The 14295-nt window shown below is 34.7% G+C and overlaps 1 protein-coding gene across 4 annotated transcripts in view; it reads right to left on the bottom strand.

Annotated features, from left to right (window-relative positions):
* Window positions 1-14295, bottom strand: part of SLC12A6 (solute carrier family 12 member 6) — a 98778-nt gene that overhangs the window by 13592 nt on the left and 70891 nt on the right. For all 4 annotated transcript variants that reach the window (XM_074289169.1, XM_074289170.1, XM_074289171.1 and 1 more), the window contains 10 exons: window positions 13564-13618; window positions 12934-13064; window positions 11714-11955; window positions 6545-6759; window positions 5504-5662; window positions 5245-5343; window positions 4826-4883; window positions 2898-3072; window positions 1230-1348; window positions 418-516 (listed from right to left, as the gene is read on the bottom strand). In XM_074289169.1, coding sequence (XP_074145270.1) covers window positions 418-516; window positions 1230-1348; window positions 2898-3072; window positions 4826-4883; window positions 5245-5343; window positions 5504-5662; window positions 6545-6759; window positions 11714-11955; window positions 12934-13064; window positions 13564-13618 — 1352 coding nt within the window. The remainder of the gene's footprint in view (window positions 1-417; window positions 517-1229; window positions 1349-2897; window positions 3073-4825; window positions 4884-5244; window positions 5344-5503; window positions 5663-6544; window positions 6760-11713; window positions 11956-12933; window positions 13065-13563; window positions 13619-14295) is intronic.

Below are 14295 nucleotides of genomic sequence, written 5' to 3'. Positions count from 1 at the left end.
ATCAAATGATAGCTCCTTTAAAATTAGGCATGCCTAGGCTTATTTAAGTGAAAAAAGAACTTTATGAATAAAGGGGGAAAACTGAAAAAGCTTAAAAAAAGAATAGTATGTAATGTGGCAAAAAAAGTAAATGGTGAAAGCCTGAGGACAAGATAGAAAGAAGTAGTCATTCTCTAGTGGATCTTGTCTATAATCTTTGAGAAAGTAGAGAATATGGTTAGAAAGGAGTACATGGAATTTTTGTTTGATGACACTAAAACTGACAGTGATTATTAATTCTTAGAAAGGGTTATAAGGGAAAGGATATTAGGTAAGAACTAAATTATATGATAGATATTGTATGATAGAATTTAGTTCCCAGTTATGTAATTTGACCAATGTTCTTTCCAATTTTTGAAACAAGAAAAACAAACTTGCCAGTGATAGTAGCGGAAACGGGGTCGCCAATTGGGCGTTCGAAGCAGAGTTTGCAAGGCACATGCCAGGTTTACGAAAAGGTAACACATCAAGAAGAACCTGGAAAAATGAGAAAAGTGGTTATTAGTGTTGTTAAAATAGTTTTTACCCGAGTTTTTTTTAAAAGCAACAGAACTTCCTTAATGTATTTCAGTATTCATTTGCAGATTAATTACAACATGACTAAGAGCTAAGGGAGGAAAAATGTGAACCTCATCTTACTGAGCTTTGTTTTTATTGCGAAGCTTTGGCAAACACTGAATATGAGTTTCACTACTATTCTTAAGAACAAAACCCAAGGAACCTCTTTTGTGTCCCACTCTTACTCTCCTTTGTTAGAATTTATGTTGAGCAAAAGAATACATTAAATAACAAATCTTTATGCTAAAGAACATAATAACTAAAATAACTGAGTGAGTAATGCCGTGAAAAAAAGAACACATTCTAGAGTCTGCTGGCTGGTGACTAATTGAAATAGACATGAGACCCACAGTATATACCTAGACACAAGAAACTCCTTCAATCCAAGAGTATAGTCATTTTAATCTTTCATACAAAAAACTGAGTTAGAGCCTCACCTTGCCTACTCTGAGTCAAGAGTGTAATTTAGCTTGTCTTTATAAGTTTAAAAAATAATTTTACATTTTCCAGCAAAATTTTTGTGAATCAATAAGAATTTGCAGTAGAAGAGTATCAGTTCATAGAGAAATAATTGAGAACATTGTTATATCATTCATTAAAAAATAAACAACAGAACATATATTGACTATTACATGGAAAGGATTGGGGCCACAAGATCCAGGGAAGCAATGAGGATCCCTAGTTCCGCAATGACAGCAGTAAGCAGTAAGGCCCAGGTAGGCTCCCCATTGGCTTTGCTGTGCCCGAATACCTACAATAAGAAAACAGATGGTAAACTTAAGAAATGAGATCTCTCGAATGAGATAAGGCTTTTTTAAAAATTACCTTTAGCAGCTACCACTCATTGTATTCTAAGTTAGTTGTTATAATACTAAAGATTCATGTAAGTATAAGAAATTAAAGAGGATACTGGAATCTGAGCAATTTGGTTTCATATAAACTCCATTAAAGAAGAGTGATGGTTATGAAGACAAAGGGAAGAGAAAGGAAAAAGCATTTGTATAACATCTATGTGCCAAGCACTGTGCTAAGAACTTCATAACAGGAACTCATTTGATTTTCACAACCACCTTGAGAGGTAGGTACTATTATTATCCCTATTTTACAACTGAGGAAATTGAGGCAAACAGAGTGTAAAAAAATTAATAGCAATAACCTTTTGTAAAAGGGGCGGAAATTAGAAAAGTAAAAAAAGGCTTAGGTCTTTTGTTACGAGTCCTAGATTATCCCATGATACTTAGCAATACTAAAATCCAAAACAGACATTGTTTAAGCCTTTTTAAAAAGCTAAGTTATCATAAGGAATATAATTACATCAAATTTATAAGAATACAAGTCATTCCCCAATTGATAAATGCTCAAAGGATATGAATAGACAATTTTCAGATGATAAAATTATCTATAGTTATATGAAAAAAGACTCTAAATCACTATTGATTAGAGAAATGCAAATTAAAACAAGTCTGAGGTACCACCTCACACTTTTAAGATTGGCTAAGATGACAGGAAAAAATAATGATAAATATTGAAGGGATGTGGTACACTAATGCATTGTTGGTAGAATTGTGAAATGATCCAACCATTCTGAAGAGCAATCTGGAACCATGCCCAAAGAGCTACAAAACTGTGCAAACTCTTTGACCCAGCAGTGCCATTCTGGGTCTGTATCCCAAGGAAATCTTAAAGAACGGAAAAGAACCTAATGTGCAAAAATATTTGTAGCAGCATTTTTTATGGTAGCAAAGAATTAGAAATTGAATGTTTGCCCATCAAATTGGTGGGGAATGGATGAACAAGCTATGGTACAGGAAACTAATGGAATATTATTGTTCTATAAAAAATGATGAACAAGCTGATTATAGAAAGATGTAGAAAGATTTATACAAACTGATGCTGAACAAAACAAGCAGAAGCAGGAATACTTTGAACACAATAACAGCAAGAATGTGTGATCAACTATGAAAAGCTTGGTTCTTAGCAATTCAGTGATCAAAGCTATCTCAATAAACTTTGGATAGACAATGTCATCTGCATCCAGAAAAAGGTCTAAGAAGACTGAATGTAAATCAACACATGCTATGTTCATTTCTTTTTTCTGGTTTTTTTTTTTTGTTTGTTTGTTTGTTTTGTTTTGTTTTTTTAAATCTCTCCCATGATTTTTCCCTTTTGTTCTGGTTTTTCTCTCCCAACAAGATTCATAAAGCAATGTGTACTAAAAATAAATAAACTTAATTTTTAAAAAAGGAATATAGTTACACTATAGGGAGAAGATTAGAAAGAGGAATATATGAGTCTCTTACCCGAAGGAATGGTATGATGTTGTCCTTGGCAATAGCTTGCAGCAGCCTTGGGGCACCAGTAAGGCTCTGCAGTCCAGCCCCACAGGTTGAGAAGAAGGAACCAATAACAATGACCCATGGAGATGGCCAAGATAAAGTCCCTACCACCAAATTTCCTTTCACTGCATCTCCAAATCTGAGAGAAAGGATAAAGGGAGGCTGAAATTTTAACTTGCAGAGAACATTATAAGATTAAGTGTTAAAGAGGAAAATGTTCTGGCTATGTCATTGAGCAATCAAAGAATAATAGCAAAAGTATAAATGGAAAAACATTAAAAGATTGAAACTGAATCCTGTCATATTTACTCAACTTGAATCCAAAGAGAGATGAGACTGTAAGGGATTAAGAATATGGAATACTATTGAACTTGATTCTATATGTTGTTACTTTTGCTGAACTGATTTTCCTTTTTTAAAATTTGTATAAAGGATGTCTCTGTGGGGAGGGGAGGGAACTATCATAGGAAATGAAGTTGATATAAAAACAAAAAATATGAATTAAAAAAAATCCTTTAAAAAATTTAATTCATCCTGGCCAAGTCACTTAGCTTTTCTTTGGGTATCAATTTTCTCACTTGTAAAATGAGAATGAACTTTATAAGGGGGTTCCATCCAGTTCTATGATTCTATTAATCTATATGTTCATACCAATTTTCTGTGCTTTTGACCATTTGCCATAGGCATTCTCTTCTTCTTTATCCTTCAAACCACCTGACACCATCCCTCATTTTCTCCTTCTTCAATCCATTCTCTGATAGTCACAAAGACCAATCTTTTTACTATGATTCTATTCTTCTGTCACTCTTTTCAATTTCACTTTATTCACATTTCCCCTTCTACTTAACAATGAGTCCAGGCCTCCTACATCCTTACACAAATTTAACTTTTAATTTTTTCTTCCATTCACTTTTTTTTTCTTTTTTTTTTTTTTGAGGCTGGGGTTAAGTGACTTGCCCAGGGTCACACAGATAGGAAGTGTTAAGTGTCTGAGACCATATTGAACTCGGATTCTCCTGAATTCAAGGCTGGTGTTCTATCCACTGCGCCACCTAGATGCCCCTCTTTCATTCACTTTTCAAAGTCCTTAAGTCTGGCTTCTTATCTCACCTGCTGAAACTGCTTTTTCCAAAGTTACCAATGATCTCTTACTTGTTCCTTCCTCCTCCCAACTAGAGGCCATAAAGCAAAGGATAGATAATCATTTATCATATGCTGTACAAAGAATTCATGCTGAGGTATGGGTGCAGCTAGGTAACCTCTAAGATTCCCTTTTACTTCTAATTTCTGTCATTTTCATTCAATAATTCCTGTTTGATCCTTACCAAATAAATATGCTTTAAAATATGCTGAGCTATCACATCATATCCAAATAAATATGAATAACAATAACCTAATAAAACTAACAATGTGAATAACAATAAACTAATCACTAATGGAAGAATGAGTTGGTAATTCTGTTACACCTTCCTTAGGACTTCTTTATATATCTGATTTAGACAAATATTAAACCCTCATGAGGAGAGGTCAGAGACCCTTGAATATTTCTTCTTTCTCACCTGCCAGGTCAACGACTTCCCTTTTTGTAGCTTCCTAATAGTGGGAATACCTAGGAAACTTGGTTTTTCAAAATCATGCATTGCTTTACTTAAGAGCAACATTAATTCCTCCATACATTCATATATACATAAAAACTCTTTAAATCTGAGGAAAGTTAATAGCTAACCTTTATTTCAACTCAAGTTAACCTTCTTTTGGTACCTGTGTCTTAAGAAATAAATGTGATAGATGTCACAGAAGATACATGGAAGCAGTAAGAATTTGTTAAGCACTTGCTTTGCTCCAGGCACCATGATGATAGAACCACCATATCAAAAGATCAGAATACTTACTTATCTCGGAGAACAACCCCTTCAATGCAGGCCCCAAAGAGAACAACACTGCTCAAATCTACATCCGGAATCAAGGAAACTGTTGTTCTTTATTGTCAAACAAGGGAAAGAATGCTGGAGGGTGGGGTGTTTAGCCAAACCCAGGCCTTCTCCTTTATTAACTATGAGCAGTTAGGTCTCTTAGTCACTATAATTTATCTTTTGATGTCTGTTTCTGTTTTTTTAGGGGTAGAGAAACATGGAGGTAAAGGGAAGATGGATGAAAGAGGATATAAAATGAGACATCACAACCTGTCTCATTTTGAGCTCTTCCATGCTCATAATAATATGCTCTTATTGGCTAGACAAGAACTATTGATCCACCAATTTCTACAGCAGTCTTACCACTGATGTCCAAACTGTACCTATGTAAAGGATACAAACAAAAGAGGTGGTCAGGATGGCAAGGATGGTACCAATGGGAATGGATTTCTGAGCATCCTTCAAATCTCCAGATCTGTTTGATCCAGCCATGATACCTAGAGAAAAGATCCAACAAGTCAGTCCTTCCAGGTATGATTCCAAAGGGTGGGGGGAATAAATCAAGAAATTCTGAGAACAAAACTCAATCATCTAACTAAGTGATTTTTAGGAACTGATATTTTCTGTAATTAAACAGACAGAAACCTATCTGTTTACCTGTGACAGAGGGAAAGAAGATTCCAACCAGAAGTGTGAAGGAGGTGGTAATGTCAACAAGCACATATTCATGATTCAAGTTGCCTAAGAAATCAGAAGATTTGACTGACGGCTTCTCAATTAACTCTCCCTTTGTTAGATAGTTACTCCAAAGATTCTCTGTTATGAAAATAAGGGAGAAAATAGGCAATTAATTTCACCAGAAGACTAAAATAAGACAATTTTTTCTACCAACACTCAATTTTCTCTTTTAGTTGTTAAATATACATTTTGCTTCTATGAAAGCAAATAAGTCAAATTAAGCAAACAAAAAAAATCCCACAAAGACCACACCCACCAAAATAAACATGTTTTATACTTTCCAAAATAGTTTCAAATGTAGTTGGCTAACTGTTCTAGTATATCCACATGCAATTAAGTCAGACCTGGAAAAGCTGGTTAGAAGTGAGTTAAGAAAAGCAAACTGAAGCAGATTGCCATTGAGTTCCTGTTAGTAATCAATGCTGCTCTACACGCCTCAGTGAGATCAAAATTGCTTACATGCCAAAAAAATAAAGTTGTCATCCAAACCACTAAGTTGCTTAGGAAAGAGGTTTCATAGATTTAAATGAGTTGTGAAAATATGTGGTGAAATAGTGATTCCATATGTGGTGACTTTATAGTGATTCTGGTCCAGTTTGCTCATCATTTAGCCCTGCCCCTAGGAACTGCAGGAAGAACATTGTCAATTTTAGAAAGAAAATTGAAAATATGAAACTCTTTCCCTCGATCCGCAAATGATTTATAGGTTAGCCATAAAACAGATCTGCCTCAAGTGGGAAGCAAATATTGAAACAGAAAACAGTTTTGAAGGGAGCCAAAAAATTTAAGTTTCTTGCAGTCAAAGCAGGAGCTATGTAATGAGTTTAAAGAAGAGGGAGACATCCTGGAAGATGGTTCCCAATGACAATGAAAAAGTCTAAAGGACTAAAGCAGTCAGTTTTATGTCCACACAAGGGATATTTAAAAAAAAAAAACAAACCTGTTTTGTGTCCTACTCACCAACAATGATTCCACTAGCCAAACCAGGGATTCCCTGGATTGATGTGACGTTGTTATGCTCAAAGTAATCATCACAGGTGACATTGAAATAGTGGCTAGAGTTACAGAAGAAGCCCCACAATTTTGAAGGAACTGTCGTGTTGTTCATTTCCTTAGTCTTTGAACAAATGTCAATGTGTCTTGAAGAAAGAGTACGGTTGCCCAACATGCAAACTCTAAAGAGAAAACAGGTAGTAAAATGAGAATAGGAAATGAGCAAGAAAAGGCACTAAGATTTTTTAAATGAGAAGATTGAGTTGGATATTGAAAGGAAATTATTAACCAAAAATTTTTAGTGTTATTAAAAATTATTCAAACCTATTTTTTGTCCTAGAAATGTAACAAATTCATAGCAATGAGTAAATATTCCCAACTAATACCTCCTAAAGAAAACTCTTTTGCAAGAATGAAAAATACAACCTTGATGAACTGAGAAAAGACTATTCCTTAAACCCAAACCCTATGTGGTAAATCATAGACTATCAGTCTTGGAAGATTCTCAAAATTCATATAGCTCAATGCTTATATTAATACAAATGCCCTTTATATTCCCAACAATAGGTCATCCCAGCTTTTATGTGAAGATTTCTGAGACATTCACATAGAGAAGAAGGGACAGCTAGATGGGGCAGTGGAAAGAGCACTGGCCCTGGAATCAGGAGGATAGGAATTCAAATCTGAATTCAGACACTTAACACTTACTAGGTGTGTGACTTTGGCAATTCACTTAACCTCAACTGCCTCACCAAAAAAAAAAAAAAAAAAAAAAAAAAAAAAAAATCTGAGAAAGAAATTAAGTGCCATATTGATGTTTACATAACCAGTAGGAATAAGAAATGAGATTTGAACTCAGGATCTCCCTGACTCCAGGTGTAATACTCTCTTCATTATGTTATGATACTACTCTGGACCCCAATATTCATAATTCTAAAATAAGGGGTTTGAATTAGATGATTTCTAAAATCTACTCCTGTTCTAAATCATAGGATTTTGGCTTTAAAATTCCAATTTGATTAATTCCAGAATTTGTCCTTTTTGTAACAATCATTTTTATTATAAGCAGATGATCAAAGTTTTAAAGCTGAAAAGAACCTTAAAGGTTACCTAATTCAAGACCCTCATTTAAAGAGGAAGACCTGAGATCTGTCCAAGGTCATAGAAGTAGCAAGTGACAGAGCAAGAATTCAAAGCTCCAGTGTAATGTTTTGGTTAGCTTTCTGGAGGTCTTGGGGCCAGCCTTCTTTTCAGCAGAGTAATCACCACTAGAATAGCCAGGTGTTGTTTCTTTCACAGTCTGTCTCCATGCCAGGAGCTAGAGTTCTGGAGGCCCTTCAGACAGGTCTTGGTCTCAGTAGGGGAAGCAGGACAGGCCAGCCAGCTCCAGCCTCCAATCCTCTGTCTTCTCTAAGTCTGACTCCAGTTTGTTCTTCCTCTAGGTCTGACTCTGACCTCTTAAGTACTCTATTAAAATTGAATCCATTCATCATACTGAGTTTAAGATAATCATTATATCACTAGGGAACCATTATTTGTTATAAGATTAATTCAATCATACTGAATTAGAGAACTATTAATCACCGTGCTAAACTATATAACCATTGTCTTATCAATTCCACTGAATTAATACTTTTCTCCAGAGTTCTGGTCCATTATACTCCAAGGATTCAAATATAGCACTTTCCCCACTTTATTATGTTACCTCTTAACTTGAATCATTTTGCTTACAAAATATATTATTTCACTTAAAAATTTTCAAAAAAATTCCTAGTGAGAGGTAAAAACAGTCTTCCTAGGTAACTCACTTTACTTTTGAGTAACCTTTTTTTTTTAAATCAAGTATAGCACTTAATAAAACAAAATCACTATGATCAAATAACAAAAAAATATATATATTAGAGTATGGGAATTGATTAGCCTGAAAATGCTTATAGGAGGATAACCAGGGTGGTAAATAGCTTAAAGGTCATGATTCATGGAGCATGTGATAACTGTCTCTAAATATTTGAAGGACTGTAACTTATTATTATAGCTTTTTATTTACAAAACATGCATGGGTAATTTTTCAACATTGACCCTTGCGAAACCTTCTGTTCCAACTTTTCCTCTCCTTCCCCTCACTTCCTTCCCTAGATGGCAAGTAATCCAATATATATTAAATATGGTAGAAATATGCTAAATCCAATATCTACATACACATTTATATAATTATCTTTCACAAGAAAAATAAAATCAAACCAGAAAAAAGTGAAAAAGAAAACAAAATGAAAGCAAACAATAACAAAAAGAGTGAAAATGCTATGTTGTGATCCGCACTCAGTTCCCACAATCCTCTCTGCAGAGGTAGATGGTTCTCTTCATCACAAGATCATTGGAACTGGTCTGAATCATCTCATTGTTGAAGAGAATCACATCCATCAGAATTGATCATCATATAATCTTATTGTTGCTGTGCACAATGATCTCCTGGTTCTGCTCATTTCACTTAGCCTCAGATTATGTAAGTCTCTTTAGGCCTCTCTGAAATTATCCTGTTGATCATTTCTTACAGAACAATAATATTCCATAACATCCATATACCATAACTTATTCAACCATTCTCCAACTGATGGGCATCCATCAGTTTCCAGTTTCTTGCCACTACAAAAAGGACTGCCATAAACATGTTTGCACATATGGGTCCCTTTCCTTCTTTTAAGATCTCTTTGGGATATAAGCCCTGTCAAAATACTGTTGAATCAAAGTGTATGCACAGTTTGATAACTCTTTGGGCATAGCTCCAAATTGCTCTCCAGAATGGCTGGATCCATTCACAATTCCACCAACAATGTATTAGTGCCCCCTCCAACATTTGTCATTATGTTTTCCTGTCATCTTCCTGGCTAAATGTGTTGTAAAAGTTGTTTTAGTGGATACTTCTACTTTCTTTTTCTTCTCTCTCTCTCTCTCAAGCAATTGGGGTTAAATGACTTGCTCAGGGTCACACAGCTAGGAAGTGTTAATTGTCTGAGATCACATTTGAACTCGGGTCCTCCTGACTTCAGGGCTGGTGCTCTATTCACCAACCACCTAGCTGCCTCAGATATTTCTATTTTCTCACTACCATTCTGTCCTCAATCTCTTTTAATTGATCTAATCTGTACTTCATGTAGGCAGAAATGTGACATAATAGATAAAGTATGGGTCTGGAATTAAGAATAGGTGGGTTGAAATTTTTGAGTAACTTTTTTTTTTCATATTCGTAAGTGCCATTTTAAAAAAATTTTATAATTATAACTTTTTTTTTGACAGTACATATGCATGGGTAATTTTTTACAACATTATCCCTTGCACTTACTTCTGTTCAGAATTTTTCCCTTTCTCCCCCAACCCCCTCCCCCAGATGGCAGGCAGTCTTATGCATGTTAAATATATTACAATATATTCTAGATACAATATATGTGTGTAGAACTGAATTTCTTGTTGCACAGGAAGAATTGGATTCAGAAGGTAAAAATAACAGTTTACACTTTGAGTAACTCTTAATGGGAAGTTTCTTTCATCAAGCCTAAATTTGCCTTTCCTCTACAACTTCCATCCATTTTTCAAAGTTTTACACCCTCTAAGCAGAAATCCCTATGACAGCTTTGAAAATATTGAAAGCAAAAATAACTTAAAAGGTCATTAAAAAAAAAAGTGTTTTGTTCTTTTCTTAATCTAGAAATATCAGTTCTAACACAGGAATAACACACTTATATTAAAATGCCTCTGAAATTAATACTGGCAATACATCTCAGGATGGGCAGAAAAGGAGAACAAAAAAAGGATGGAATTTTCCATACTGAACTGTTAACAGAATGATATTGATTATTTAGGCCCCTATATATAGAAGCAATTATTATCTAGAATTATGGAATGAATTCATTATTATGATCACAAAGTAAGATTAAAATGAGGGAAAGAAAATGGGACTAGGTTAGAAAATTAGTATTCTACTCCTCACTTTGGTAACAATTAACTGAATAGCCTTGGATAAACCAAAAATTCTTCAAACCTTAGTTTTTTCATCTATGAAATGAGAGAACTGGTTTCTAAAGTCTATTCCAATTTTAAAATTCTGACTTGAGTCTGACTAGCTCAACAGGCTTCCTGGGTTCCTTTAAGTCTCGACTAAAATTACACTTTTTGCAGGATGTATTCCCTAATCCTTCTTCACTCCAATGTCTTCTTTCCTTTAATTATTTCCTATTTACCCTATATATAAATTGCTTTGTATTTTTTAGTTTTACATATTGTCTCCCACATTACACTGTAAGCTCTTTGAGGGCAAAGATTGTCTTTTTATATCTCTAGCATTTAGCACAATGTCTGGCACATAATAGGTTTTTAATATGTTTATTGAATTAATAAATATAAAAATATCCTTAATCCATGAATAATTCAGTAAATTTTTCCAAGAAAAGCTCTATTGCAAGCATGCAGCCAGTTTTCTTTAACTTCCTCTAAAAGGCCTCTATCAGGCCTTTTGTCAGATGAATACCACTGATTATGAGAGAAGTATGATGATACAAAATGGCATAGATTGAATACCCATCATTGGTACAAGAAGTTTAAAATATTCATCTTGCTGATGGATAAAAAGAATCTGTGTATTCAAAATGTTACCACCTACCCTATATTAAGAACTACATAGTTAAAGCTCAGCTTCGAATACAGAGTAGAAAACTTCCTTGAAGCTCCCTTTTCCTTCCCCCAGTTTTCTAATTTCTAAAAATGGAATATTAAATGTACTTACCTCACAGGATTGTTAATAATAATGGATAAATAATGTACTGTTGCAAATACAAACTATTCCAAGAACACTATATAATCATTACATCACCACACAAGATAAAAAAAGATTCTTATATCAGTCATCAGGAGATAGGATGGGCTACCCATTTTGTGCTAAGGCTCAATATCATATTACTAAATTAATGGGTTTTATTGGGAAGATTTCTGCCTAGATGCTGACTAAGCTTATAAGCTTATATTAGAAGAAGCTCCAACTCCACTAACATGTAAATCCTGAAGATAGCATGACTTTTCAGCAACATTCCAGCACACAGTTCCCTGTCTTCTCCCTCCCCCAGAAGATGAAATGTGGCGACATACGGGAAATTTGGAGGGGCAAAGGAAGATTTGATGGCTCCTGCATAAATGGCCAAGATAGATACAATGACGCAGGTCAAGAAGAGTGAGGCAAACTTGTTCACGTAGCGTACGCCAACAAACACTACCAGCACCATAAGGACCAAGAAGGCTGTGCCATAGACACGCATGTTATTTAGCATGGCTGCTGATTCCTTAAGAGCATCATCACTTCGGAAAATGGCAGCTCGAGGAAAAATGTAGATCTGCCAGGATCAAAGGCAAAGAAAGAGAAAAAGAGGTCACTCTCATGGATCCAAAAAGTTGTGCTACAGCAAAGTACAACAGTGGTCACATAGCAAGGCAGAAATATACAGAATTAATCTGAAACACTCTTAAAGCTAGGACCAACCCTCTAAGATTATCTCCAATTTGTCCCATAGATACTATTTGTTTGCACGTTCTCTCCTCCATTAAACCACTGGCTTTTTGAGGACAGGAACTGTTTTTTCTTCTCTCTCTCTGTCTCTCTGTGTGTATACGTGTGTGTGTGTCTCTCTCTCTCTCTTTTCTTTTTGCTATTCTTTGTATCCGCAAAACTTAGCATGGTGTCTGGCACATAGTAGGCACTTAATAAATGTTGGTTGACTTGACTTGAGCACTATTCAAATATGACTCAATCCTTTTAGGTTTTTCTTTTCTAATATATTTCTGAATTAAAATACTTGAAATGACTGGAGAAATAATCTATTAAGGGTTTTCTCCCCCTCTCCCTGACTATTCTGGCTAATTATCCTACCAGAGCAACAGGAATGAATAGTTTCTTGTGTTTAGAAGATTAAATAAAAATATTGCATTGAATCCTGTGTGCTCTTAAACTTATTTCCACTGTCAAAATAGAAATAATTCAAGGGGGTAAAAATGACAAGAGAAATTATTTTGATTTACTCAACTATTTTTTGCTCAGATAGAGGAAACAAATTTCTTTCTCAGTCTCAAAATGACATTGAAATATAACAAAGGAGGAAGTGAAAAATATACATTGTCATAATTATATCCACTCCTCCAAGTTCACAATAAAGAACATGGAGTACCAGGGATAGACTGAAAATCAGCCATTTGGTCAATTCTGCTAGCCAGTATTTGAAAGAATTTTGAGAAAAGGCATGTTATATTTCATCAAATACATCTTCCTGCTCCATAGAACCTAGCCCTTCTAGAACACAGCCAAGGCATTAACTCACCAGGAATATCTCAATGGCACCAAGGATATACATGGCTGCTGCAAAAGTGGTACCAAGGTAGAAGCACAGGCCCACGGCTCCACCAAATTCTGGGCCTAATGCTCGGGAAATCATAAAGTATGAGCCTCCAGCTAGAAAGGTAAAATAAGAATTTTTTCTAAAAGAATATATGCTAGTGAAAATAAAAATACAAAAGAAAGGAAAATATAAGTAAAATTATTAAATATCCTGGATTTTACGGGAAGCAAATTCCTCAGTGGAAGTGCAATATCATTAAGCCTTCACTGAATAAAAATTTTCATTTATTCCACATGAAGCAACCAAATTTATAGACTGTTTCAGAAAAATCAGAGAGAAGTCACTTCAAGGGAAAAAAAAATGAACATATAAATTATACTGAAAGAAAAAGGTTTACATGCTCATTTTTAGCTGACATAGATTTCTAATACATAATGAAATATTTTCCACAGACCAACATTCAAGGTATTAGAAGGCAGTATATATATTAAATGATATAAAACTCTCTAACTTCTTAGAATCTTAATTTCTGAATTCCAGAATGTAAATGCACACAGTAATGATGACCACAGCCCTACTATAATACCACCAGAATGTAAACTGAACACTCACCTGGCACCACACCATTGGTGGCAATAGCACTCATGGAGATAGCAGTGAGCATTGTCTAAGCAAAAGAAAGAAATTAATACTAAATAAACAGGATACATTTGCATTTACCTAACCCAATGAGATAACATAAGCATAGGTAAAATACTTTGGAAACAAAGTGGTATGTAAGTGCTGACTATTATTATTGTCTTTTTTCTTGTGCATTTCTAAATGCTTTGGAAATGCATAAGAAAAAGGATATGTTTAAGCTAGTCAGAAGCATCCCACACCATTCAATTATAGTCCACATACTATAAAAACCTAAGTGTTATATAAGTGTCCAAATCACAGCAAATTCGCCAAGGAATCTGGTTCCTTCTTCCTGATTTACAGAGCCCTATACAGTCTGAGTACTGGAATCATTAAAGTATAAGTCTTGTGTGTCTCAAAATCTGGAGATGTGATCATGGCCTCATCATCTATTCCTTAGGATTAGCCCACAGCTAGTCCTTTTCATTTATTCTTCCTTCCTCACAGCATAATCACTATCCCTTAACACACACATAAGAAAATTTTAAAAATATGACAAAACTGAATCTGTGGTTTTACTGATGATATAAGGAGCTCCCAGTAAGAAATCTTTCTTTTGCAGTACAAAAGACAAAAACTTCACTTAATTTTTGCATTTGTTTATAATTATCAGCCTACAACGTTATTATAGGTTTGGTCACATCATTCTTGCTTAGATTCATT

The sequence above is a fragment of the Sminthopsis crassicaudata genome, chromosome 2 (genome assembly GCF_048593235.1).
Source record: "Sminthopsis crassicaudata isolate SCR6 chromosome 2, ASM4859323v1, whole genome shotgun sequence".
Taxonomy (NCBI): Eukaryota; Metazoa; Chordata; class Mammalia; order Dasyuromorphia; family Dasyuridae; genus Sminthopsis; species Sminthopsis crassicaudata.
This window is presented reverse-complemented; position numbering and strand designations above follow the sequence as displayed.